This window comes from Corvus hawaiiensis, chromosome 2, assembly GCF_020740725.1.
Source record: "Corvus hawaiiensis isolate bCorHaw1 chromosome 2, bCorHaw1.pri.cur, whole genome shotgun sequence".
NCBI lineage: Eukaryota > Metazoa > Chordata > Aves > Passeriformes > Corvidae > Corvus > Corvus hawaiiensis.
The window spans coordinates 116,989,334-117,016,993 of NC_063214.1; the positions used below are offsets into that span (position 1 = coordinate 116,989,334).

At 43.4% G+C, this 27,660-nt stretch overlaps 2 protein-coding genes across 17 annotated transcripts in view; one reads left to right on the top strand and one right to left on the bottom strand.

The window, feature by feature from the left end:
- Window positions 1-7,271, bottom strand: part of FUNDC1 (FUN14 domain containing 1) — a 46,111-nt gene extending 38,840 nt beyond the window's left edge. The window contains exon 1 of the mRNA XM_048289749.1: window positions 7,131-7,271. Coding sequence (XP_048145706.1) covers window positions 7,131-7,179 — 49 coding nt within the window. The 5' untranslated portion in view covers window positions 7,180-7,271. The remainder of the gene's footprint in view (window positions 1-7,130) is intronic.
- Window positions 7,272-8,375: 1,104 nt separating this feature from the next.
- Window positions 8,376-27,660, top strand: part of KDM6A (lysine demethylase 6A) — a 150,641-nt gene continuing 131,356 nt past the window's right edge. For 8 of the 16 annotated variants that reach the window (XM_048289761.1, XM_048289831.1, XM_048289764.1 and 5 more), the window contains exons 1-2: window positions 8,377-8,676; window positions 8,881-8,944. In XM_048289761.1, the coding sequence (XP_048145718.1) occupies window positions 8,519-8,676; window positions 8,881-8,944 (222 nt within the window). In that variant the 5' untranslated portion in view covers window positions 8,377-8,518. Of the gene's footprint in view, window positions 8,677-8,880; window positions 8,945-27,660 lie in introns of all 16 variants that reach the window. The other 8 variants (XM_048289753.1, XM_048289756.1, XM_048289760.1 and 5 more) reach the window with 2 other exon arrangements.

Below are 27,660 nucleotides of genomic sequence, written 5' to 3' on the forward strand. Positions count from 1 at the left end.
TTGCAAACAGTTAAATCAGTATTGCTGAGGGATGGCACAGGGTTGGTAACAGTGGCTGGGAGGGGACTCTGTCAGAAGCAGGGGTTGCCTTTCCCAAATCGATGCCATGTGACCCCTTCTGAGGCACCATCATTTTGGTTACCCAGCTGTTTCATTTTTGACAAAGTGCTGACACAGTCATTTGTTTGGCCAAGACTGGGGGAAAAAACCAAACCAACCCCAAACCATGTGATCATTTCTGCTTTTTGCCAGACACTGTCATTTTAGCAGAACATTCATGTTCTACACATTTAGTAGAAAACTGCAAGGACAGAGAGAAGAGCTAGAATAAGTGACTGGTCAAGAAGTCGGCTAAAGAAAAGGTCTCTGTTCAACCAGTGGTCAAACCTTATACACTTTCCTCTCTCCTCTCCTCTTCATTCACAGAATCACAGGATGGGGCAGGCTGGAGGGGACCACCATGGGTCATCTGGTCCCACCTCCCTGGTCAAGCAGGGTCATCCTGCATCAGAGCACACGGCACAGGATTGTGTCCAGAGTGAGGGAGACTCCACACCCTCTCTGGGCAATCTGTTCAGTGCTCGGTCACTGCACAGGAAAGAAATTCTTCCTCATGTCCAGGTGGAACTTCCTGGGCCTCAGTTTCTGCCCATTCCTCCTGTCCCATTGCTGGGCACTAAGCAGCTGCTGCTGGGATCTCCCCTTCTCGTACAGCACCAAATAACCCACCCATGGCAGGGTTTGGAACCAAACCACTCCACCTGGGAGGATAGAAACTGCAATCCTCCTATTTCCCATGTGTTTTTTGCAGACCACTGACAAGAAGCACTTACATTGCTAAATTAATAACCCTGCATAGATATGAAAAAATTCAGTTGATTCATAAAAGTGGCTTAACAGTAGCTGTGTTGTTCTTCACTAATCATATATATTGTATTCCGTTATGTTTTCAGAGAGACAGAAGCATAAATAGTGCAGGGTGTCTTGTTTAGCATGCATTGATGTAACAGAAACCAGGAACAACACTGAATTTGCAAGAAATCCTGTGTCTTGCCCAATTTCCTGAATAAAGGAACTCTGATAAGCATTTGAATTTTGTAATCTTATCTGGAGTGATCCATTAGATGTGGGACTTTTTCTTGACTGAGCAGAAAGTCTCTTCAGAAGGTATTCCAGAACCTGCAGGTTCAGGTCCTTGGGATGGTGGGATTATTCACTAGAAATGTGCCTGCACTGAAGGAATATGTAATAAAAACAAAACTAATCACTTAGTAAAAAAACCCCAATTACATGATCGACAACAAAAGTATTTAAAAATCACACATTTGTCCTCTTTTTTGTATAAGAAACAACTATAACCTGAACAGGAGCAATGTAAGTTTCTTAAGATTATATCCTGGTCCTTTTCTATATAGATTACCCTTGGGAAGAAATGCATCCATGCACTTTCAAACTTTTATGTCTTTAAAATAGCGCCAATTGCATCATTACTTTCATGGTCTCTAGTCCAGACTCCAGTAACTTCGATTAACTACATGTAAGTAACTGAATTCATCAAAGGATGTGGATATTTTTGACTGAGAGGAAGGAATATCAGAGAAACTTTCTTCTCACTGATACTAAGAAGCCACTGGACAACTATTTTGTTATATGAAGATTTGAATTCACAATTTACAGTGAAATTTTGTGTATCCATTAGTGGCAGAAAAAGAATCAAGTTAAGGATATCAAAGCTTTGGAAAACATTGCAGATTCTCAGTGAAGCTTCCCTTTGCTGCCCCATTTCCCAAGAAACTTTTGTCCCATTGAGACCAATGGCAATTTCCTTCTTCTCACTCAGCTTTCAGTTTGGGATTATATATCCATGGAGAAAAACACTGTTTTAACTTTCCTCACAGGAGTAAACCACCACAGGACTCATTTACAGACAAGAAGCCAAACCAAAACACCGTTAGAGAAGAACCCACAAACTGACTTCAGTAGCACTGAGTGTATTTGTACAAATACACAGCTGCAAACTTCCAAACAGAAACCAAACCGTATCTTGAGAAACTGTAAGATGGGAAATTCTCCCAGCCATTCCTAGGGAGTTCCTGTCTCACTGAAGTGCAGCTGAAGGGGGAAGCAACGAAAAATGTATTTAAAGGCAGGGTTAGCTTTTGGTTTTATGAATGTCAAGCTGATTGTAGAAACTACTCATCTTCCTCACACCATCCTGGTGGTGAGAGGCCTGATCCAACTCTTAGTGACATACAGAACACACAGTGGAGCACAAACCCCTAGAGAAATTCTAAACATAATCTGCCTCCTGATAATAACAAACTTAAAAAAATAAAAAACAGAAAGCAAAAAAAAAAAAAGCAAATTTCAGTTTGGTGTTTCCCAGTTACATACAATGAACACATTTTCATGCTTTGAGTACAACCCTGTTTCGTACTCAGTTGTGTCCTATACATTGAGTTAACAGGATGGCACCTCATTTTGGGAACATTCAAAAATATAAGAGAGTTGTCCTACAGCAACTAAGTCTTCAGATTTAAGCATGATGTTTTATTTCATTTGAAATGCCCTGACTCACCCATTGCTGCAAGGGAATCCTGACCTATGCTTAGACAAGGATGGAGAATTGTCATGGTTTGTGTTTAGTAAGTGCAAGATGGAGCTTCTTGAGCCAAGGCTTTGACTCTGCCACACCCAGTGTCCCAAAGCTGCTTCTGCTGTTTGCACCTTTAAAACTCTCATCTGTGCACCAGTACAAGACTTAGTATCCACCATCACCTGTGCAAAATACTTGATTTAAAAAGTGGCTGATGTAGGAAATGGACACAAAAGAGAGACTACAACCAAAATAGTGTTTTAGGTTAGTAATTGAAGATTTTGTCCTTTTAGACATCCACAAAAATATTAAAAAAGCAGCATTTAAACAGCTGAGGCTGTTAAAGTAAGTAATTCCCAGATACTTTCTCAAAAAGATTTGAATATGAAACACTAAATTAAATCCAGTAAGAGCATGTGACATCCTCTGCTCTAGGAGAAAAACAAAAATACCAGATAATAAAGTGTTTTGGATAATAATGGATTCTGTCCCAGGATTCACAAAAGTTATCCATTCACCTGGTTTGCCAAGCATCAGGATTGGATCTTTTCAAATGTGTACACAAAAACCTGCATAATTTTGCTCAGAGCTGGTTTAGAAATGTGATTTACTTATTTTTTTACTTCCAAGCCAGAAAACCAGTAGGCTACAAAGGTATCAGCTCAGCAACTAATGTTAAGTCAATACACATAAAACCACCTCTTCTCTACAGCATTTGGCAAATTCTATTAAGTTACAACCGTCAATCTGAAGACAAATACAAGCACAGTATTTTATCATCTTCTCAACAGACACAATCAAATTCCTGCATAGAAACAAATGCAAGAAATCTCAGTTTCTCTAGACTGTTTTGGAAGAGCAGAGATCCAGAGATCCTTCAGGATAATTTCCTGTCAAACACGTGATTTCTCTGGAAGGTGGCAAGTCATAAGCTGCCACATCCAGTTCCTACCTACAGGGAGGGCAGACATTCACCTACTTACTTGCTGAAACTACGACCACAAATGAAAACATTTCCACTTTTGGAAAACACACCAAAGACACAACCAAAAGTGCTGGAGGTGGAAGGCACAGGCACAATTAAAAAGAAGATCCAAGAATCATGTAAAGGAATGACTTCCTGGACAAGTATAATTTTTCACATTATTTATTTCTCCACGTCAGCAGAAACTGTCAGTATAACATAGATCTATATACTGCAAAAATAGGATAGAGCTCTTCTAGCAGTCGTTTCTTCTACTGGTAGAGCTTCAGCAAACAGTCACTGTTCATGCTGGCATGCAGAGAACTGGTCTCCTACACAGCAAATCTACAGAAAACCCAAAAACCCGCTGCTTTCTGAATTTCATGAAAACAGCTCAGGATACAATTAAGGTCATGATACAAATTCGTGCTTTTCCATGTAGTAGAATGAATTGCTGACATGTTGCTGCACAGGAATGGACATTACTGCTTACCTGGTGACTGCATGGACTTCTTATGACCATGAATTACCACTTAAATCCCAAATGAATTCCAGCATTAAGCCTTTCAAAGACAACGCAGGTTTTAAAGTCGTGCTAACCAAGGACACAGAGGGCAATAGACAAAAATGACTACATGATTCAAGCAAGACAGTACAATAACAATTAAGGTCAATACCCAAAGCATTTAGCCTTGTTTTTAAAACTTTCATTATAAAAAACAAGTATTTTTTTTTTATAACAAGGCATTTCCTAGACCAGTTCACTTTTACTCCCCTTACTACCAAAAGTTAGTGAAGTATTTCTGAGATTAAAGAGCAATTTTTTCATCAACATAGTGAAACAGTATCAGGATGACTTTTTTCCTATTTTCAATAATTCTCCTACTCGTGTATTGATTTTCCTTATTGCTAGCAAAAGCATTTGCCTTTTTTTTTGTGGGGGGGAAAAAACCCCAAACAAAACATCCCAAAACCTTGGAGTTTAGATCAGCTTCCCCACTTTCTTGACCACCATATGCTGTCAAAACATAAAACATCACACAACACTCATCAGAACTTTAATGTGAGTAGTACAGGGAACATGAAAATTGCAGATCATTTTACTATGAACCTCTGGACAGTAGAGAAGCCACTGCTAAAGTACAAAAATGAAGCACCACAGGAATTTTTGTTCCAAATATCAAGAAAACAGTTTAGTAATTTAAGCTTTTCTTCTTTTACCTCAGAGTAAATGAAGAAAACAACAGTAGGGAAAACAAATGCAGAAAAATAAAAAGGTTAATGAAACTGCTTTCTCCCTGACTAACTATTGCCAGGCTTTACTAGTTTATGCCGCTTTCCCTTACATGCCAAATAGCCATGTATTTCAGGCAGGTCAACTAAAATTTGGCTAGATGGCAACAATGCAACTGTTAGATTTATGTTTGTAGGACACAAAATAGCATCCTGTGGGTTCTGTAGGTCAGCCTGCTTTTCTCTTTGCTGTCTTTTCACTATGTGCACCTTGTCACATGAATCAAAGATTGTCTCATCACATTTTGCCTGCTCTACTGCAAAAGGATTTGCCTCATAGTCAGAGGTCTCCTGAGCTATTGGGAGCATAACGTTGACTCCACACCTCAAAATCCTTTGTTAAACAGCAGTGTCAGTAGAGACCACATGTGGCTCCTGAGCTTCTTGGGTAAGGAGATGACCACTGCCCTCACTTGCTTAACAGGTCAAGGCTTGCAGCTGCCCGGAACTTCAAAAAGCAGGAATAAAAACCCAGTTTGAATTGATATACCCAGCTTCAAGCACCATTGTTTTACCAGGGATGAAGCTTGCTGCAGGGGACTACAAAGTATGTCTGGATTACAGAAGACTATGAGATTTCAATCGTATCCAACAGGGACTGATCTACTGCTCCTTCCAATTTGCGACCTGACTTGGAAGTGACAGCAAAGAAATAAACAAACAAACGAATGAATAAAGGCACCTGGAAATTCAATCGTATCAATTTAGGCAGGGTATATGGGATTAAGAGTGGCACTGACAGTACTTGGGAAGTAACTCAGTTGTTGTGACTTCAGGTACACACAAGTTTCAGCTGGACAAGGACTCTGCTTCTACAGTTTCCTGATTTGCCCTGTAGTTTAGCAAGAGAAATGCTTCCTTCCACTGAGAAATGGTTTTGCCTACTTTCCTTTCTGCTGATTTATACTCACGATACTGCAAAATGAAAACTTTACACCTGGGAGTCAAGATCCTCAAAAACAATCTACATTGAAATCCTGTATTTATGGCACATTCCCAACCAGTCAGGCTCTTGGCACTGATTTGGGCACCTGAGGAAACTCTGCTGAGCAAATCCATGCCAGAGAAGCCATGGACAATAGAGACGAACACAGATGTTTGATCATAGCTCTTTTTCCACTATTAGCAGACCATTGCCCATTCCCAGAACCAAAAATAACTTGGTCTTTATCTGGACTCTAAACTTGTAAGTCCTTTAAACACAAATGCCTGTCTCTTACACCAATACTCTTAGACTGGCTACTGTTTTATGAAGAAATGCAACATCATCAAACTCAGGTGGTTTTTTTTCTGTTCTTCCGGGATTTGCATCAGAAAGGAGAGCTACACTACAAGTCTGCTTTTAAGAGGAGCATGGACACACTACTATGAGTCTTCATTTGCATTATTTTAAGACTTTGTCTTGACCAGGTCTCCAATCCTGGCAAGGTCTCTGCACCATCAGGATCAAAAAACATGTGAGGATCCACCTGAAAAACATCACTGACACGTGTTAGTTTAACACTTAGAGAGGCAGAAATATGCTTCAGTGTCATAAGCACACGATTGGAGAGTAGCAATTAAAGGAGAACCAGCAAGCGGCAGCAGCCCCTGCATAGGCGGCTCTTTTACCTTGTTGACCTGATTCCCAAAGGCAGCTAATGGCTTTACTTTTGCTTTAGAGCACCTGGCAATCATCAAACAAGAAATTCAAATGGGAAAAGCCAACCCAGACACGAAGCTTCAGCCAGGCACCAGAAAAGTGATGCAGTGCTGTTACAGAAGGCTGTTCTAATCCATTTCCCAGCAAAATGGGGATGAGCTGTGCCCTCACACACCTGAAGCAGGACTCACCTCCTCGTACACACCACAGCAGAGCCAAGATCGAATGATTTGCAAACATCTTCCATAAAAAACCCTAAAGCCTCCTGGCTGTGTGGTACTCTAAAGCGAAACGTGGTCCACGGGCTCCAGGTTGAGCTGGGAAGAGTGGAGGAATCAAGGAACCCAAGGATGGGGTGGAGGCACAGGAACAGGCGCGGATGTCCCATCCCTGGAAGTGTTCAGTACCAGGTTGGATGGGACTCTGAGCAACCTGGTCTAGGGGAAAGTGTCCCTGTCCACGGCAGGGGATTGGAATGAGACGATCTTTTAGGTCCCTAAAGGCATTGTATGATGCTCAGGTAACGCTTCATCTGCAAGTCGGGCTGGAGCAGCGCTAAGCCATATGAAGCGGGGGAAGCAAGCAGCAAACCCCCTTTCCTTTCCGCGCCTGAAGAAATTCAGAGCTTTACTCACACACGAGGCGTCTCCAGAAGCGCAAATTCCCAGGTGTTGCCATTTCCATCCTTCGCGATTTTCCCACCGCTCCAGCCGGGGCCGGGCCGGGCCTTCCCCACCCTCACGCCCTGAGGCCCCCGAGGCATCGCGAGACTTCCCGTGCGTCTCACGCGAAGCGCGCGCGGCGGCCCGCGCCACGTGACAGCCGCGGGGGCGCGCGCGCCGGCGGGGGCCGCTCCACCTGTCACGGGCTCCCGGGGGAGGCGGGGGCGCGTGGGCGAAACCAACGGCGGGGGTAGCCCCCGCCCTTCCGCATGAGCGTTACCCGCCGTCCAGGCATCCCCCCTCGCAGCCCCATTCTGCCCTGTCCCCGCTCGGGGAAGCCTTTATTTTCCGCTTGCGCCAAGAGCGCCACGCCCGAGGCAGGTCGGGGGGGGGGGGGGGGGGGGGTATGAGGGTGCCTACTGCCTCCCGCCGGTGGGACATGGCACCTTCCTCAGCGGCGTCCACTCCTCCAGCCCGGAGCCCCCGTTACGCAACTCCACCCGTGAGCGCAGCCCTCCTTCGTTCCTCCTCCTCCCACCCCAGCGCCCGCCACTCCCGACATCCCCCCCCGTCCCCTTTTAAAGGCGCATTCCAGCCTGCTGGTGCTCGCTAATCGAAAAGCTTGTGTGACTGACGGCCCCCTTGACCTATCACAAACGGTGGCTCTCCGAAACCCCACCCCCTTGCTCACCTACCGACCAATGGCGTGAGGCCGGCGGGGGAGGCGGGCAGCGAGGGCCAACTAAACCGGAGCGCAGCGGCGGCGGAGCGCAATGACTGACGTAAGTCAACAAAGGTCACGTGGGGCGCGGCGGCGGCGCTGATTGGCTGCGCGGACGCGGGCGGGCGGGGCGGGACGGGGGGGGTCGCGGTGGCGGCGCGCGGGGTCCGCGGTGTGACACAATTACAACAACTTTGGGCAGCGGCTCCGGGGAAGTTTGTACGGGCGGCAAAACACACCCCGAGCCGCGGGGCGGGCGAGGAGGGTTCCCCCGGCTCCCCGACACCCCGGCTCCCCGCGCCGCTGGCGGCGAGCGGCGATGTAAACACCGCTCCGCCGCCATCCGCAGCCGCCACCTCCTCCTCCTCCTCCTCCCCCGAGTCTCCAGCGCTGGGGCTCCCTCCCCCCTCCTTCCCTCCCTCCCTCCCTCCTCCGAGCAGCGGGGCTTCCCCCCGCCTCCCTCCCTCCCTCTCCCCTCCCCTCCCCTCCCTCCCTCCCCCTCCCTGCCGGCTGTTGTTGTTGTAATAAAAGTTGTGGTGTGTGTGTGTGTCGGGCACCCCGCCCCGCCCGGCGCTGGGGGGTGTTGGGGGCGCGCAGGGAGGGGGGGGTGCGATCCGCGAGTTAATTACGCTGCGTTTCCATGAAATCGTGCGGAGTGTCGCTCGCCGCCGCCGCCTCTGCTGCTCCTTTCGGTGATGAGGAAAAGAAAATGGCGGCGGGGAAAGCGAGCGGCCAGAGCGAGGAGGACTTCGCCAGCTTGACAGCCCAGGAGAGAGAAGCCCTATCCGGCCTCGACAGGTACCCGCTCCCCACTGCGCCCCGGCCGCCTCCGTGTCCCGGCTCGGCCCGCGCTCCCTCCGTGTCCCCCCGCTCCCCTGCCCGCGGCTCCCCGTGCGCCGCCGCTCCCGGGCCGCGCTCTGCCCTCGCCCGCCCGCCGCGCTGACTCTCGCTAACGCCGGTGCCTCTCTCTCCCCTCCCTCCCGCCCGCTCCCCTCCTTGCAGCCGGCTCTTCGGATTTCTGAGGCTTCATGAAGATGGCGCCAGAACGAAGGCCTTGCTGTTAAAGGTAAGCGCGAGGGTGGATGTGGAGCGGGGATGGGGGGGAGGGGGGAGAGAAACGGGGGATGGGGAGCGAGGCGGCCCCGCCGCCCCTTCCCTCGGGACCCCCGGGCCCGCACGGTGAGTGTGTGCAAGGGGTGTGCGAGGGGCACCGCCACCTCCGCGGGGTCTTTGCGCGTTGCTGCCTCCTTTGCCCCTTTCCTTTTAACGCCCCCCACCATTCTCCCCGAGCGGGACGAGGGGAGCGTGGCCATGCGAGTGCCTGTCCAGCCCCAGGACGGGAAAGTGGCGGAGCCCGGGGCCGGGAGCGGACGGGCCGGGGGAGGGGGACCGGGGGCGGAGGGGGGGGGGGGGGGGGTGGAAGGCGGAGGACGAGGAGGAGGAGGCGGCGGCAGCGGGGGGAGAGCGAGGGAGGGAGGGCGCGCTCGGCGCTGCTGACGTTGCCGCTCCCCGGACCCTCCCTCGTGGTTTTCGCCCCCAGCCGCCGGGAGCGGAGCCGGGGCCGGAGCCCGCAGGGAGCGCGGGGTCCGGGCCGGGGCGGGCGCGGCGCTGAGCGGCTCTAGGAGCCCGTCAGAGTGACTTGTTTACTCTGCGGGCCCCGCTGCCTCCGTCTAGCGTGCCCGGTCCTCGCCGAGCCCCGCGTCCCGCCCGCCGTCCCGGCTTGACAGGCAGCGGGGCGTCCCGCGGGCTGCGGCTGCCCTGCCCGGTGTCTGGAGAGAGGTGTTTGTCTCTGTGGAAAGTTGTTGGCCCTGTCATTTAGTTAAGTAATGGCTGCTCCTGTCGGCCCAAGATGGCCGGACAGGGAGGAGAAAGAGAAGGGGGGGGAGGTAAACACGAAACAAACACCGGGAGCGAATATGGGGAACGTGGAGCCCCCGGTGAAGGCTGAGGGAAACTCTCCTGCGCATCCCAAGTTCTTTCTGGGCGCTTTCCTGCTGCTTTGCAGAGCCGGTGCCCTCCTTATCAACCTGTAGCACGTTCTGCTGCCCATCCGTGAGCTGCTGACAAAGGCTGTGCGAGCCGAGTGTCTGCCAGCTGTGCTTAAACACCAAACGCCAGGGAAACATTCGGGTAACAGAATAAGTGGAACTGTTTTTAAAATGCTACACGGTTGAAGCAAAGGGGACAGTGCTCCTCTGGTTCCTGCTTCCTGGCTTGTTCCTGTCAGTAGCCTGTCGTTTGACACTGCTCATCCCATTGTTGTGCCCGGGTTGTATCGTGGAGAATTTTTTTTTCTGCTGCTGGTTTTGGTTGATCTGAAGATTTGACTCCGAAGCATGTCGAGTTGGATAGCCTAGGCCTTTGCTTGTGTTTGGGTGTTTATTTCTGGCAGGATTGGAAAAGCTCAATGTCAGGACGGGGGGGGGAGGGGGGAGGGATGGAAGGAAAAGCAAGTACACTTTCCTTTGTGCTTATATTAAAAAAAAAAAAAGTCCCGTGGTTTCCTTTCGATTTTCAGAGTTATTTATAAGAGCACTTCTTCCCATTAATCAAAAAGGTAGAGGAGTGACATGTCAAACAGTTAAATAATGTACATTAACTGTTGGTGAACCAGAACTCGTGTCTGCTCTGTGAATACTGCTGAGGCTATCGGAAATATTAGACTGAATCCTGTATGGGATAGAGCTTAAGGATGCCAGATAGAAAATAAAAGCTTCGTATCTCATTAGATTGTGTGTCGCATAAAATCCCTGGGTTAAGTTTTATTTTGCGTACTGTAAAATTAAGTGATGCAAGAAGCAATTCAGCCTATTAGTTGAGTTTTGTGCCTTTCTTATGTATAATGCTTTTTTTTTTTAATGCCAGTCAATTGTAATTTTAGTATATACAATCTGAAGTTGTGGGGCGTTTTGATAGTTTTAAAACACGTTTCCAGAAATACCATTGTATGTTCTTTTACTGTGTTAAGCTGCAAATCCATGCAGTGAATACTAAAAAAAACCCCTAGCAAACCAAATATTTTGCTATTTCACTTCAGTTTTTGGATGATGTTTTGTACAGTTATGAATTGCACAGTAACTCACAAAGCATGTTCTTTGTAAAACTTGTTTTTGAGAAAGGTAGATTATTTAAGGAAGTGGAGGGATTAAAACGTTACTGCTCGGTGCAGAGATGTTAAGAGGAATTTCTTGGCTTGAACCAGTTTCGGTTTTGTTTGTGCTTTTTACTTTGAGGGAACGTGCTTGTGTTTCTGTTACCGTTAAGTTGCTATTTTTAAGGTATTTTCTGCTTCATTCCTTTTCTGTGTGTTTGAAGCTTCATGCAATTTATGATCTATTGAAAGCTTTAGAACAATTAATCTAGCAGACCACTTTAATTCAATGTAGCAGTTATTTTTATTGTAGAAACTGCGTCCGAATATACGTGCAGTTAATTAATCGGTTTTGCAGTGATAGCAACAAAATGTTTCCTTTTGTGCATGGAGCAACAACAGCTAACAAAGACCCTAGACTCCATAATTATGAAATCCTGACTGACTGATTTAAGAATCTACAAGGCAGCGCGTTACTGTGTGAGATTTATGTGCAAGCGTAGCAGGTAAGGAAAACCATTGAGTCATGTTTCCAGAGGAATCCTTCACAAAGGCAGAAATTTATCAGTGCTCCCCTCGATGCAAGAGGAGCACACCCTCTATTGAACCTTTTCCAGAGGCTTCCAGGCTGTAGCAGTGAGTGCTCTGTGGGGCCTGGCAGCACTCCCTGGTTACCTGTGGTTGAGGTGGCAGGAGCAGGGTACCTGTCTGGGGAGACTGATGGGATGCCCTGGGTTGTAAGTGTTTTGGGGAACAGCTCTGTTCCCTGCCTGGGTACTTGTGCAGCAAGAGTCTGTGGGCTTAAATTTGGTGCCTGGGTGCAAGAAGGCACTACTTATTTTTGGTGGGGTTCACCGAGGTGTGCATCGACTTGGAGGGGATTGCAGGAGGCCTTTGCAGTGGGAAGTTTGGTTTAATGAAGCCACACCCTGACAGGATTTAAGAAAACTGGGATCTCTTTGAGGGATGGAGGAAGCTTTGTGTCTAGAGCTTTAATTTCATTGTGGGTTCTATTCATGCTCCAGGTCTGCAGTCCCCCCTTTTTGGCAGTTTTGCTTTGTAGGATGTATGGGCTGTAGTATTGTGAACTAAGCTGAGCCCTGCTGCTGGGTGTAGCAAATCAAAAGGGAAGATAAGACATGAGTTCTATACAATGTTATGAATTATTGAAGGTATATATTAAGGATCAGGAATATTGTAATGTTGCCCCATGTACTGGATACGTGATAAGCCAAAAGAAACTTTCCTGTAATGGTGTACATGCTGTGAGTATGTGTGACAAAGGAATGGAATTTTCTGTTGCCAAAAATTTTGTTTATTTTGCAGAAAAAAGGAGCTTGAAAATCACAGTTTGCAGTTAGTGTGGTTTTGGGGAAGAGGGGAGGGAAATTGAGAGATCACCTTTCAAACTGGTTGAAATGCTGGAAACCCAACGTAGTCAGTCTTGTGTAGGAGAAAGTGCCCACTGTTACGCTTCCGTAGTTGACAAGAACATTAACGTGAAGAGTTAAAAAAGCCCAAAACAAAAACCCTGCTGCTGTCTTGATGTCTCTTTCTCCCAGGAAGGCATTCTGGCAGGAGGTGAAGCTTAAAGATTACTTGGGGGGGGGGGGGGGGGGAGGGCGAGGATATCCATTGTATTGGAAGTGAATTGCAAAGCATTTCCTTTCTCTTTCTTCCTTCATTTTCTTTCTTCCTTTTTTTTTTTTTTGTTTTTGTTTATGTTTCCAGTGTTTAGCCAAAGTTGACTTGATTGCAGTGACAAACCATCGTTTCATAAGCTGTAATTGGCATCTATACAGATGTGGGTTGATGTAGCTGGTCCGATGTATTATTGGGTATAAGATGCTTGTTAATTCCTATTCATTGAGTTTAATCAGTTTGTCATATCCTGTGGACAAAATCTGAAGCATATTTCCATTTAAAAGTATTGATGTTGAAGTCGATTTAGAGAGATGAAGTAGTTCCACACAATAAGCCATGTTTTAGTCTGTGTTACCTCTCTTGGTTTTGCGGCCCTTTTGTTTTCCAGCTGATTTTTAAAATGGTATTTCCTTTGTGTAAAGGCCACATGTGTTGACAAAATTAACAATGTGCTTATCTGTGCTTTTATGAAGCTTACAAATTTAGTGCACAGTGACAATATTCTTTCATTTTTCTTACAATTGTAGGTATTGCTTGTTTAAAAGTAGTTTTGGACAGTGTGAATTCGTATATGTTGACTTTGTCCTTTTGGTGTTGACGTTGACGTTAATTTCCTACTAATCCATAATTAAATATTCTCAGTTTCATTTATAACAAATGGCTTGAAAAATAATTATGCAGGAAAACATTTTAGCAGGTTAGTCTCAGTGTAGTAAAGTGGTTTTGTTTCTTTTTTAATAGCTTTGGAAACATTTTGGCTTGATTTATTTTCATCAAAACAAAGAAATATTGCTTGAAAAAGAATTAAGAGTGTTTGTCTTACATAATGGCAGTACTGGGAATTGAGAAACTGGGAATTGATACCAGGAGACATTTGTAAGGCATTCCAGGAAGTGGGCAGCCTCTCTTAATTTCTGTAAATTTATGTTTGAGTTGTTCCTTTATGTTTGGTTTGTTGTTTTTTTTTTAATATATTGTGCATTCCCTATTGTTTATTGTCTACTGTACTGTCTGTCCTGTGGAGGAAGTTGAACTTGGATAAAAATTTTGTAAATTGTGTCATGGGTGGAACCGGTTTCCTAGCCTTTTTTGAAGGTGTCACTTTTTAAAGTGTGTTTATTGGAGAATTTTAACTGAACCATAGATTTTTGAAAGATCAGTGGTTTTTTTGTATGCAGTTTGGCCTTTGTGTTAATAGGGTGCAGCTTTTTAGGATCCAGTTAAGGTGTAATGGGTGACACATTCTGTAGTTCATGATTGTACCATGTTTGTACTTGGTAATTACAGCCATAGTGTATGTAATGGTTGTGTATCCTGGTACTTTAAACTTGGTTATAGATTTGCAGTATTTGTACTTCATCTGGTGTTAAAACCAGCTTTGTTTCAAATGGACATTACACAGTACTGTAAGTATGAAATGCTTAGCATGTTTTGATACTTTCACAACTAGTGTTCGAGGCTTTTTTTTCTTCTTAAAATAGTGGGATTTTATTGCTCTAAACATATATCCCTGAATGTTTTGACTGTTCTTTAAGTGTAAAGTACAGTGTTGGTACTACTTTTTGAAGGCAAGAAAATTGATGAAGTCAGAAACATTGCACTTGTCATTTTAATGTGTTAATGAAGAGAGAAGGATGGATCTCATGTCCACAGACAACGTGCTTTTGTAGAGATGTAGTTAGGATTGCAGGGCACTTGGTGTGTTGGCATTTGCATTTCAGCAAGCTTTATATTCGCTATCAAGAGACTATTAATAGGGAATATAATGTAAGAATTTTTTTTTTGTTGATTGCATGTTACATATTATAGCTTTTAAGTATTGCTCTACTAGTCTGAAGGCTGAAGTGGTCCATTTTTCTAAGTGGTACATGTTCATCAAGTTAAGGTAATTCATGCCCTACAGACTTTAATAATCAAACAGCCAAGGTGGGCAGTGGTTCAGGATGGAGTAGAGAGGGAAATAGTGCTGTATTTTAGCAGCCGAGGAAGAGAAGTTCTGATAAATTATTTAAATTTCAAAAGTGTGAAGAAAAACTGTGGCAAGTGTGGGACACAACTGTTTTCATTCCATTCCAGTAATTTAACCATTGATCCTTTTGTGCGTCGCGATAACCATGGCCTCTAGCTTTCAAATTTCTCTCTGGGTGAATCCAAATACAGTGTGTGAAGAAGGAATAGACAGAGTAAAGCTTTGTCTGTGCATGGTATTATTCAGGTGTGCTTTCAGCATGGATCTGTGCCTCTTGCCAGCCTGCATAGCTGTTTGTTCACCGTAGTGGGTTGAGTGGACTTGGTAATTATAGAGGTAAAACTATCTGCAAATGTTGATACCATCTGAAGTAAGTGTTGAAAGCATCTTCTAAAAGCTATGCCATATGTCTGTTACACCGTTTTAGAAAAGAGTAGATGTTTCATGCTTGGATAACTTGGTGCGTGTAGAAACATTTGTTTTCATTATATTAGTGAGACGATACGAAATTGAAGAGTGTCATGGAAAATGTTTATGGCTATAAAGTGACTTTTTCCTGATTAACACTTGTCACAAGACTTTCCAGTACCATAATTATATGCCATGGCCCACTGTTTTTCTTTATCCCACTGACAATTAGGCAAACTTAGGTTGTGTCGAGAAATTAAGTTCTGGTTTCCAGCCTTACAGATTCATCAGTTAAACTTAAGGTCATTCTCAGATTACAGAACAAAAGTAGTTCTTCTTGGTCCTCACCTAGTAAAATTTTTGGATAATGGGAGTGATTTTGCTGTATCCTCAACAGTCTGAAAGGGAAGGAAATGTGTATATTTGTACTTGGAGAATACTTAAATAGCTGTGTAAAAACTAGTTACTGCTTAAAGGGCCTGGATGAGCTTCAGCAGAAATGAATTAAGGGATGGGCTGTGAGTGTGAGGTGAGTGCAGCACTGAGATGGGTGGCAGGTTTTAGTATTGGATCAGGTAATTCTAGGAGGCGAACCATTGTCCTGCTGATCGTGAATGCAGATAGGTACACGGATGCAGCTTCAGTCCTTTAGTGTCACACCTGCCTTGTGTTTTACATTAAAAACTCACGTAAGTTACTTTTTTGTTTTAACTCCTTTTGGTGAAGTCCTGCAGCTGTGGTACTTGAAGCCTAAGGTTTGAGTAATTTGTTTTCACAATTAAACATGGAAGTGATGCTTATTAAACTTGATGTGTCATTATAGAGACCAGTTGACTTTTTGTAGAAAATGTTAGCAATGTTAATCTTGCAGAATGCTTATTTGTAGTTAAAACCAGACAGAATTGAAATAAGTGAGTCTTGTATGGAGCTCTGCGAAGGCTGCCAGGATTTGTATAGGTGCATATAAGAGGATAACCTTAGTACCTTACAGAACGTTTTTGGTGTGAAGAAAGAAAGGAATTGTGTTTAATATAGTTTAATCTGAGTTTGTTGGATGAAGGAAGTTCAGTAAAGCAAGAGAAAATACTTAAATATTTATTACATGTTTCCGCTTTATGGATAAGCAGACTAAAGAAATAGCCATAGTAGAGTAATTCCTCTGTGGACGGGCTCTTTACAAGACTGGCCTGGTTAAATGTGGGTCTGTTCAAAGCTTGTTTTCAAGATGAGTTCTGCTGATACCCTCACAAGTAGATTGGGCCATTTGATAGTTTGCTTGTGGCCATTACAAAGTTTGTTGAACTGTACATTTCTAAAAATGAGCCTCTGTTTGTCAAAGTTTCTCTGTGGTTCAGGTATTATTCTTGATACTGAATACTATTCTTTCTATTTAAAGAATCATAGGAAGGTATTCCTTATGTACATAAAATACCATGTTAATGAACAAAACCCCCATTAAGCATATTTGGGAGTTGAAGAATATTATTTATCAGGTAATTTTACTTTGGAGTGTGAGAGGATGCATGGGTCACCATCAGAGCTGTATTGATGAATTACCTTCCTTTATGGTTCTTGGATTTGCTATGTGTAGCGTTCATGGCAGAAGCTTATTTAATTAAGATGTAGAATTAAGAGCTCATTTACAGTTTCGTAAAGGGAGTGACTGAAAGTGTGTGATGAATTACAAATAGAACACTGTATGTCTGCATATGAATTTCTTTTGTGGTAAGTTGTTAAATTAATTGTTGTTTGTTAAAATGGCTTTAAGTAATTTCCTTTCCTCACAGTGGCATTTGAGGATTATGATTCACTTCTCAATATTGATTGGTTATTAGTCTAAAGCAGACTGAATTGTGAATGTGCTTTTCATTAAATTTCTGCTTCCGTTTTGAGAATTTAAAATTCTGAACAATTTCAGAATATTGTTTGTAGCATTAGACAAGAGATTCATTGCAACAGCTTTTAGAACAGAGCCAAGAGATGTATTTTTTTTGTCGGAATTCTTCTGTTGTTTCCACTCTAGTCCATTTTAACTTTCTGTTTAAGCAGTGTTTTCATTATCTTACAATTTGAAAACTTACCTGCACAGGAGTACAGAGTAGAATGATGAATTGAAGTTAAGACTTTATTTTTAGGTATTTTTCTTCTAGGTAACAGAATTTTAAGTATTCTCTGTTGCTTCTCATATCTTTCAGTGAAACCATCTTTTGGTCTGTGGGATGGACCAGGCTGGAGAACTGTTTCAGATCAAAAATAACCTAGTAAAAATAGAAAACTCACTAGTTTTAAATAACCACTATTGAAGGTTAGTACTAAGAGGTTTTAGAAACTCGAAGAGCTAGTTTCTGGTTGCTCAGAGCTGAGTTGGGAGGGATTCCATGGGAGGCTTCCATGGAGGATAAAGGAGCTAGTGAGTGCTGGGAGTTCTTGCAGAACTCTCTTCTGGAAGCATGAAACCAGTCCATCCCCTTTAAATGGAAGGGAAGTAGGTGGAGTAAGAGATCCTCTTGACTTAACTGCAAGCTCCTGAGGCTGCTTAAAACCAAAAGAGGAGTGTACCAGGGATGGAAAAATGAGCAAATACCCACTGAGAACTACAAGGGCATTGCCAGAGCGTGCAGAGGTGCAGTTAGAAAAGTAAAAGCTCAGCTGGACTTGAAAGTGGCTGGAGATGTCAAAAACTGCAGGAAAGGATTTTTCAGGATTATAAACAACGAGCGCAAACAGAGGAAAATGCTGGCTGTCTGTTAAACAGGAGAGGTGAATCAGTTGCCAACAATGCTAAAAAGCCAGAGGTTTTCTGCACTTCTTTCACTTCTCTCTTTACCAGCACTCTTGGGCCCCAGACCTTGGGAACAAAAATCCAGTTCCATGTGCAGACCTACTGTCAGTGAAGGAATTATTGGTGTGTGTGAACTATTACAGGAACTTGACCCCTACAAATTAGCCATCTGAGGGTGTTAAGAGAGCTGGCTGGATACTGTTGGGAGGCTGCTCTCCATAATCTTTGAGAAGTCATGGGGATTGGGAAATGTTCCAGAACACTGGGAGAAGGCTCATGTTGCCCCATCTTCCAGAAGGGTTTAAACAAGAATGCACTAAATTATCAGCTCATCAGTCTTACTTCGGTCCCAGGGAAAGTTATGGTACGAATCCTCCTGGGGGCTGTCACAAGTCGGATTAATCACATGATTGGGAAAAGCTGGCACAGATTGACCAAGGGCAAATCATTCTTGGCAAAACTAACTGCCTCCTAGCACAGAGTAACCTGCTTTGTGTGTATGGAATTAGTGGTGGGCATTGTCTTCCTCAGATTCAGGTCTTTCCATGCAGTTTCCCACAGCCTTTTCCTGGAGAAACTGGTGTGTTGTGTTCCAGACAAGGGATCTGTGTGTGTATGGGAGCTGGCTGATGGGCAGCACCCAGAGCAGGGTGGGAAATGCTCCTTCTTAGACTGGCTGCCTGTCACAAGTGGGGTCCCCAGAGATTGATATTGGGTCACTGTTCAATACTGTCATAAGTGATCTGCATGGAGGGATGAAGTGCACCCTCATGAATTTTGTTGAAGGTACCAAATTGAGTGGGGAAGTGGACCTGCAGAAAGGAGAGCTCCCCTGCAGAAAGTCCTGGATAGGTTGGAAGAATGTGCTGATGAGACCTTAAAAAGTTCTGCAAAGACAAAGGTATCATATCTGGGAGAACATGACCCAGGAGTGCAGTGCAGTCTGGGAAGCAACTCCGTGGAAAGGGACCTGAGAGTCCTGGTGGATTTGGCCCAGTAAAAATGAGCGGTGTGCTGCTGTGGCAAAGGGAGATGCTGGGATGTTGGATGCTGTATCCAGTGGGAGGCTGAATTGCATCAACAAGGGCATCCCCAACAAAGACAAAGGAGTAATCATTGCACTCTACTCAGCACTGGGCAGGCTACACCTGGAATATTTGTGTGCAGTTTTGGTGCCCACTAAACAAAAAAGGTGTGGCCAGGCTGGAGAGGGTCCAGAGAAGGGCTACAAAGATTATCAAAGGACTGAGCAGCTGCAGTGTGAAGAATGGCTGGGAGATCCTCGTTTGTTCAGCCTTGAAAAAATAAGGCCTGGGGGGAGATACTATCAGCATGTTCCTGTATTTAAAGGGTGCCTACAAAGAAGATGGAAACTCCATTTTTACAAGGAGTTACATTGATAAGACAAGATTTAATGGGTACAAGTTACTCTTGGGGACTAACTTCCTAATGAACCCAATAAAAACTCACAGAGAGAGCAGTCAGCCATTGGAATAATGTCTCCAGGGCAGTGGTGGATTCTCCAGTGTTGGACACTTGCAAGATGGTGCTGGACAGAGCGCTGAGCCAGCTTGTCCAGCCTGTGCTTTTGCCAAGAAAGGTTGGAATAGATGATTGTTCATGTTAAAGGAGAAACTGCTGCTTGAGCATTCTCACACCATTCAAGGAGTCACATGCACGCCACCTAAGACTGTATTTAACTTCTGGGTCTGGAGTCCCTTTGCAGCAGGAGTGTCCAGTGAGCCTGCTGATGGATGGGTGCCCCTTGCAGCTGCTTGCTCATACAGACTCTTGGACATACTTCCTCCTTTGAGCTTGACCCTGAGTTTTGTGCAGCAGAGACTCGGGCATTGGATTGGTAAAAATAAATAATTTAATGGAGTGGTACAGCAGCAGGTCTTGAGCTGGGTGCCTGCAGAGGGGGACCCAGAACAAAGAATTCCATGGCCTTTTATACCATTTTTGTGCCCTTACATTGAGGTATTCTCTGATTCTGTGAATGTTCATTTTGCAGACTTAAAAAGCTGTGCATGGTGCTTTGAGAAAGAGATTTGGGTGGCTGGGGTGGGTCTTGGTTGGTGTGACACTGTTTCTGTAAGGAATATTTATAAAACTATTGCACCTTACTTTCTTATGGAGAATGGAATTACCTCTTTTGGAAGCAGAGGTTGCCAGGACTAGATTGCATAGAATCACAGAATGGTTTGGGTTGGATAATACTGTCCAGTTCCAACTCTCCTGCTATGGGCAGGAACATCTCCCATTAAACCAGGTTGCTTAAAGCCCCATTCAGTCTGTTCTTGAACACTGCCAGGGATGGAACATCCAGAGCTTCTCTTCCTTCATGGAGAGGAGGGATGGAATGGGTGCGGTGACTTGCCTTCGTCGCTCTCTGTAAGGGAAGACCATGTGTTTTGTGAAGTTACACTGCCAGAAGCAGGTGTGGGACAGGTTCACATCTGAACGTGTGAGCAGCAGCAGAGAATGCCAGAATGTATGTAAGAAGGACTATATAGGAGAAAACTCTGAATGAAGGAAAGATCCTGAGGGATCTACGTTGAGTGCTTCATGAATTATGTTTGAACTTATGACTGCTGAAAATCAGGCCACTGTTTGGTTTTCGGGAAGTGGAGAAATGAAGCAGTCTTTTGGGAAGGCTTTTCAGAAAATAGTGTTATAATAAAAGCAAGACATTTTCTGTTAAAGGAAGTGGAAGAAAGGTTGCAGAAGGATACTTAGATGTGAGGAAGAGTAGGAGACCATGGAATTGAGTAGGTGACTTAGTGATGCAGACCATTTTGGGGTTGAGGGGAACGGCAGTGTGATTCATAGTGTTTTTATTCTTTCCAGAAGCTACCTGAATCTTGTGCCTGGTTACCATCTAAACATTACTGCTAACTTAAGTAGCATTTAAGTGTTTGATGGTGCTGGGGCCTGCCTCAAAAGATTTGAAAAATAGAGTAAACAGGAAAAAAATGGAGATAACAAAATTGCAGAGTTTGTATCGGGTGTGAAAAAGCTTAGTAAGAGTTACATGCTCTTAAGTTCTGGGTATAACAGAACTCTCTCCCGTTTTTGAAATAAAAGTAAGATGTTGGCTGTGTTTTCTATGTCTTCGTCTTAGACTGCTGCTTCCCTTTCCCCTCCTTATCCCTCAAGGAAGGAACAGTAAAGAAACCATAGCTTCTGCTCTTTCCTCAGGGTGAAAATGAAGGCCAAGAACTCCCATGTGTCTCTCATGACATGTTTTGCTGCCTTTAGATTTGAAGGATAAAGAAAGCTGAGCAAGTGTGGAAGATACAGATGGATATGTTGAAAGGAATAGTTGAAAGTGTGGAATTGAAAGCCTGTGTAAGGGAGAATGATGCTGATCTAGAGAATTTAACTGTGCAGTTTAATACAACAAAGTGTAGAAAGAGTGTAAGGTAAAGTGGAAGGAAAAATGGAGAACATCCATTATATAACATCATAAAGCTTGTCAGAAGCAACCTCTGGCAGGAGAGAAAAAGTGGAATGATTTTGGGAAGAATAAAGAGCTGCAGAAACTATGTACATTGGTTGGTAAACTTTAATGGAGCTTCTGGGCATGTTACAAATACAGTAACCAAGGGTAGATTTTACACACCATGGTTCTCAAAGCTTCATATGTTCTTAGTTTCTGGTGTGGTGCACAAAAATGTGTTGTTTTCTGAGGATTTTTAATCTCTCCTGGGCTTTAATGGTTGGAAGGGCAGAACTTTTGAATTTGTGATTTTGTTAACTTGTAAGTTTTCAAAAGTGGGAGACTACAAAATTCTGAAGGACTATCAGATTTCAAGTGTTACCTGTTAAAATTATCAACAAATAAGGCTTAAGGGTCTTTTTTGCTACTGGAAAAATGTTTTTTACTTGATTTTAAGCAGAAATGAGTGTTCATTTGTTCCTTTTTTAATTCAGAGGAAAGAGTGAGTATAGCTTTTACTCCTTATAATTTCTGAAAAATAAATTATAGTAAGAAGCTGTATAGCTAATTTTGAATCAGAACAGTGCATACTTCTGTACTCCTTGCTTAAGAGGAAAATACTAAAAAAAAATATTGTGCATGGAAACAAAACTGGGAGCATCAGGTGGTACAGAGATGTGTATCTGAGCCAGCCTTTTCTGGTGCCTCTATAAAACCCCTCAAATAGACTTAGAATAATGGAATATCCTGAATTGGAAGGGACCCACAAGGATCATTGAAGTCCAGCTCCTGGCCCTGCCAAAACCAAACAACACCAAAAATCCCACCCTGTGCCTGAGCCTAGATACACATCCTACCTTTAGTATAAGAGCACATGGAATTTAACTAAGAAGTTACGTTTTTGTAGTTGAGGGCTTTCTTAACTGTAGTTGCTGTGTGGAGGAAATTCATTGTTGAAATGGCTTTAATGCCTCCTGGTTCTATATGGGGAGGATTTGGAGGTGTTTATGCTTACAGCAGAGTTAATTTTTGTTGCCTACGTAAGATGAGATCACAGAACCCGTCAGTCTGTGTTAACTAATGAGCAGAATTAGGTCTCATTTTCTGCCTTTAAAGGTCTTTGTTAACTTACAAGTTCATGTGTTAAAAATTTATTAGTTCTGACAGTTTTCTGGGATTAGTTATATACTGTCCATCTTTGCTGAATTGGTGGGATTTTTTTTGCTCTACAGTCTTAGTACAAGTAATTTTTAGAAGTTTATTTGACATAAATAACTTGAAAGAAGTGCTAATGGTTGAACAGAAATCTGGAAAGGAGACATTTGCTATGTTAAAAAAGGTGGAGAGCACAGCAGAAGCTGCATTGTAATATGGAAATATATTGGAGGCAGATGTATTTGGGACAGGTGAAAGAATTGTGGAAGATGGTGTAAGGGTTCGTTAGGTAGTTGTGGATGGTGGGGATACGATCACTGCGTAGGACTGTGATGCCTGATCTTGGAGATTGTCTTCAGTTAATCTGTGAGTGTAGATGAGTTCAAACTCTGTGAGGAAAAACGTGGAATTGCAATGTTGCAGTCCGTTTATTCCCTGCCAGTAAAAACGCTGTCATCTTAAATTGTGTTTTTATTTATTATTTGATTTTCTTTCGTGGTGGTGGCTTGTTTTTTGCTTTTGAATGGTAGAATGTTTTCCTGTAGTGCCAGTTGCAAACTTGGAGCTTGCTCGAATTGTGGCCAAAAATCTGAGAACAATGAAGACTCCATTATGTGCAGTGAGAAAGGAACGTTTGTACTACTTGCTTTTAATTGCTAATTAAGCCAAGTCCTCAGTAGTTTGAAAGAATGGAATAGTTTATGCCCTCTGCTTTAGACCATTTGCTGCTCGGTTGTGGAGAATGATGGAAGGGGTGCTTTTTATTATGATTTCTGGATGAAAGTGAAAATGCATAAGAGCACTCATTTTTCACAAGCAGCTCTCAGGATTCAGGGGATATGTGGTGCTTGTGGAACTGAGGAACAGTTTAGGACTTCTTTGCTGCTGGAGAAGGTCAGGCAACATCACCTGCCCCATCCTCAGCACTCTGGGTTTTGCTTGACTGCTCTGCTTCAGTTTCTGTATTCAGTTCAAAGGTAATTTTTATTTTCCAGACAAGCAGCAGGGATATTCTAGAAAAAGCCTGTTCATCTTTTGAGATTATTTTAATTTGTTCTTGATTATTATTTTATCTTTCTTAAGATCAGAGAATGAAGCTGCCTTAATAGAGTGCAGCACTAGTTCCAGTGCATTAGTACTCACTTACTTTAAATATTCTCCAGTACAGGTAGGTAGGAATTTCTGACTCCGGGAAACTGTGCTTCCAGAGGGATTGGTAAGCAGATATGCAGATTTACGAACTGAAACAGGAAAACAAGTTTCAACTACAGGTCATTTCACAACTTTTTCCTCAGGGCTTTCTCACTTCCACAGCCAGAACTCAAAAATGGAACAAACTGATTTAGAGCAATTCATTAATGAGTAGCTTAAGGTCTGTCAGGCTTCAGACAGCTGGAAAGGAGAAGGAACACACTCCTGCTCCAGTGGCTTCATTTTCATGATTTTTCTGCAGTTTTTGAGAACCTTTCCAGATTCTTTTCATGTCATGGCTGAAATGAACTCATTCTCATAAGGAGATTACCTTTTTAACTTGGCACCTTGTTTGCCAGTGATTTCTTTTTCTAAATAAAAAAAGTAAAATTGCTATGGAGTAGTACTTAGGGGTACCTGGGTTTAAGAAGGCATGTGATGTCAAATTTGGACAACCTCTTGGTGCTGATGCTCCCATGTGGGGCTCCCACTACAGGCTGTACTCCTGTAGCTGTGCTGGCATTTCCTCTGCTCTGACAGGAGTTTCTCTGTTGGCATTGCTGCGCCATCACCTGCAGCGTCAGAATCAAACCCCCCTAGAGCTCTCTGCTGCTGCCATAGTTGAAGGGTTGTACCAAGGGGTGTGATTTGCTTACCCTCGTGTCTGAACATGGTGGAGCTGGTTTTTGTGAAGCAGCAGTGATGTCTGCAGCTGGGGCCTTCGTGTGCTGTTGGGGTACTACTTGTGGGAAATGAGTTTTGTGAACGAGAACTGCAGTGTGAGAGGAATGACCATTATTGTTTAGGTGGCAGGTAGAAAAACATTATTAAATAGCAGATGCATTCATAAGATGATGCAGCATTTATGTAACTTCATAGTGCTTGTTAAATTGGTAATTCATTTAAGTAGAAGAAATTCACATTTTCCTAGAAATTAACAGACGCTGAACAAGTAGGGGAAGGTACTGTGATACTGCCTCTCCTTCCACAGTCAGATAAAGGAGTCGATTTAGTTGCTACTTCTGAATAATTTTTGTTCTTAGTGTCAAGGTGAATTCTATTTCTCCCTGAAATGCACATTTGAAGTGAAATGTTGCATTTCCTTCCTGCACATAAATCAGAATCTTGGCATGTGGTTGGACCTCTTGCTTTTGCACATAGAACTTAAAGGAAGATTCCCTTAGTTTTGGAGAAGGAATACCTTTTGGGAGGCACAGTTGCACAGCACCTGGGATTCAGCTGAAATGAGAGGTAAAATTCCCATTGCCAAGTGGCATTTACCATAGAAAAGTGCCCATGGGGGTTGTACCTACATGTCTCTATGAAGCTGTAAATCTGTGTAAGTTATCTTGTCTTTGACAGAAACTCCATTGCTGGTGTAATGTTGCCATCCTAACCTCCCCAGCAAGTCAAAAGATTAATTTTTTTGTGTCCCCTATCATGTTGTTGTTGTCCCCCATCCACAGCATTTTTACCTCTGGTTATCTTAAATTCTGCATGCACCTGGCTTCCTGTCACGTAAGTGTCATGATGTGTGTGGTGTCAGTCATAAGTGTGCATGTAGTGCTCTGAAAAGATGTAGGTGAGCGGGAGACAGTCATTAATTATAGAAAAAAATAGTTTCAAACTATTTATTTTCAGTAATACTAAATTCTCCACCTTTCCTCAAGTCTGCTGCTATACTTTGCTATTAATGTACGAATAAATATATGAAATTAACCTAATTAATTGTAATAGCACATCTTAATATATACATATCTTAGAATGATCCTCAGTAGCTTTCTCTTGGATACTGTCATACACGTATTTAGTATTTTATTTCAGTGCATGTAGCCTGCATTATCTGTGGGGAAATCCCTTTAATTTAGTGTCATCTACTTTTATGCAAGCAGACTGCAAAGACTGTTCTGTCTGAGCTCTTAGAGGTTCTTGTCCTGTGTTCTCAATGAAGGAAATGTTGAGACTCTTTACGACTCCCTGAGAGGAGCTTTTAGCCAGGTGGGGGTTGGACTCTTTTCCCAGGGAACCAGAATTGGTCTTTTCCAACCTTAAACAATTCTCTGATACCTTGGGCCACATCATTAAATGAGGAAGTTGTTTTATGCTTATCTTCTCACATACTTGACTACTATAACCAGTAGAAGGAGGATCTCCCAAGATTTTGGGAAGTAGCCCATATTTGTGACATGAATATTCCTATTAATTGTTCAGTGTAAATATAGGCTTCTAAAACATGAAAGATTTTGCTTCCGTCGGGCTGTATAGGAGGTGAAGGAAAGACCAGAGGATGGAGGCTTGCAATGCTAAACTTGGGTTAAGAAGCCATCCCTTAGGGGGAATTCCACCCTGTAATGGAATTTTTTTTTTTCTTTTTGTTTTGAGGCTGCTCTAAATTGCAAGCCTCCTATATCTGATGCTTGCCTCACCTGGAGATCTGTAGGTCAGATACAAACTCACCTATTTGTTGCATCTGGCACATGAGGTCATGGAGTAGGTGACTGCTGGTGGTTGTGAGTGAGTCCTGGAAATGAAGGAGATGCGAGCTGAGCTTTTTGGGGGAGTTTTGAATGTACAACCCGTAACTCTAGCAGAGTTTTCGGAAGGTTTTTTTTCATTTCAGGAGAATGAAGGGATGTTTGAGAATTGCACAGTATCATTTACCTAATGATGGCTTAGTCACATGTAGTCCTCCTGGAATGTGACTGAGATTGTTGTAGTAAAATAAGGATTATTTCTTTTGTTCTTCCTCTTCGCTGAAGACTCCCTGTTACCAGCACAGAATTTTGGTGTATGCAGTGGACTTTGTTCTATGGTATCTTGTGACCTTCCAGACTGGTCTAGCAAGACTTTTGGAATCAGCAAATGAAGTTCTGCCCATGAGCATAAATTTAACTCTTGACTTCCATGGGTGACACTTTTTTTTCAGGTCTGTAATGTGCATGTGCTCTTTGCCACTGTCTGCACCTGAAGCAGAGCTGCTCATGTCACAGTTCCTAGGCTGCTTTCTGGGAAGACCCAGCTCTTCCTTTTTCCCTGCTCGTTTTCCCCCCAATACCCAGTGATCTACCTCCCTACACCAACTTTGAGATTTGCATGTCATTCTTGTCTGGTGCAGCTTCTGGTGATTATGGTGGCTTCAGTGTCCCTGCCTGTAGAAGGCAGTGCTAAATAAATCACAGTGGATTTCTTACGGCACAGAAATATTTCCTCATTTCATTATTGGCAGTCAAGCTCACGACAGTCCTCAAGGGAAAGTGTAATGTAACAGTTCATACTTTTGTGTTTAATACCTTGACTGTAGAGTACAGCTGCCATCGATGCAGCTGGAATACCAACAGCTGCTTTCCAGTGCCCTATGTCATCTTTGTGGGCAGAACTGTGTATTTCCTGTTTTCAGGACATTATTTAGTTGCTCTGAGCCTTCTGGGAGGCCTCACACAAGATTCTGCTTGCTAACAAACTATGTGTTAAATTTTATTGACAAAGGTCTTTTCACTTTATATTTTTATACTTAGCATGTCACTCTGAAAACCTGTTTTGCCAGCCCAGAGCTACAGTTTCTATTTAAAAGGTGTATTTTGTACAGACAAACTGTACAAAAATAGGGATAGTGATATCACTATCAGTAGCTTTCACTGTGATCGCTGGAGACAATGGTGCCTTTCTGATAGTGAAAGCAAGTAGCATCATGAGGACATCAATACTGAAAACAACCCTTTTCAAATTGTAAAACACCACACCAGATCTAGACTTGGGTTGATGAAAATGGATTTTAAATCTACTATTTAATTTTTGAGTCCTGTACAAATATGACAGCAGAATCTGACTGAAATGCTGCATTTTGCTGGATCTGCTGTTGCTTTTGTCATTTGCTTTTGGTCTTGTTGATAATATTTCTGTTTTGGAGAGAAAAATCGTCATTTCTTTACTTCGGAGAATTAAGACTTATTTTGAAATAATAGGTGACAATGGCTGCTTATATGTGTTGAAAAAAAGCATCAAGTCTGAGTTCAAAGCCTACCAACCAGATAAATGATGCAGCAAAAAGTGAATTATGTGTCTGCTCATCTGAAAGTGGGTGGGGTGACATCTTTGTTAAA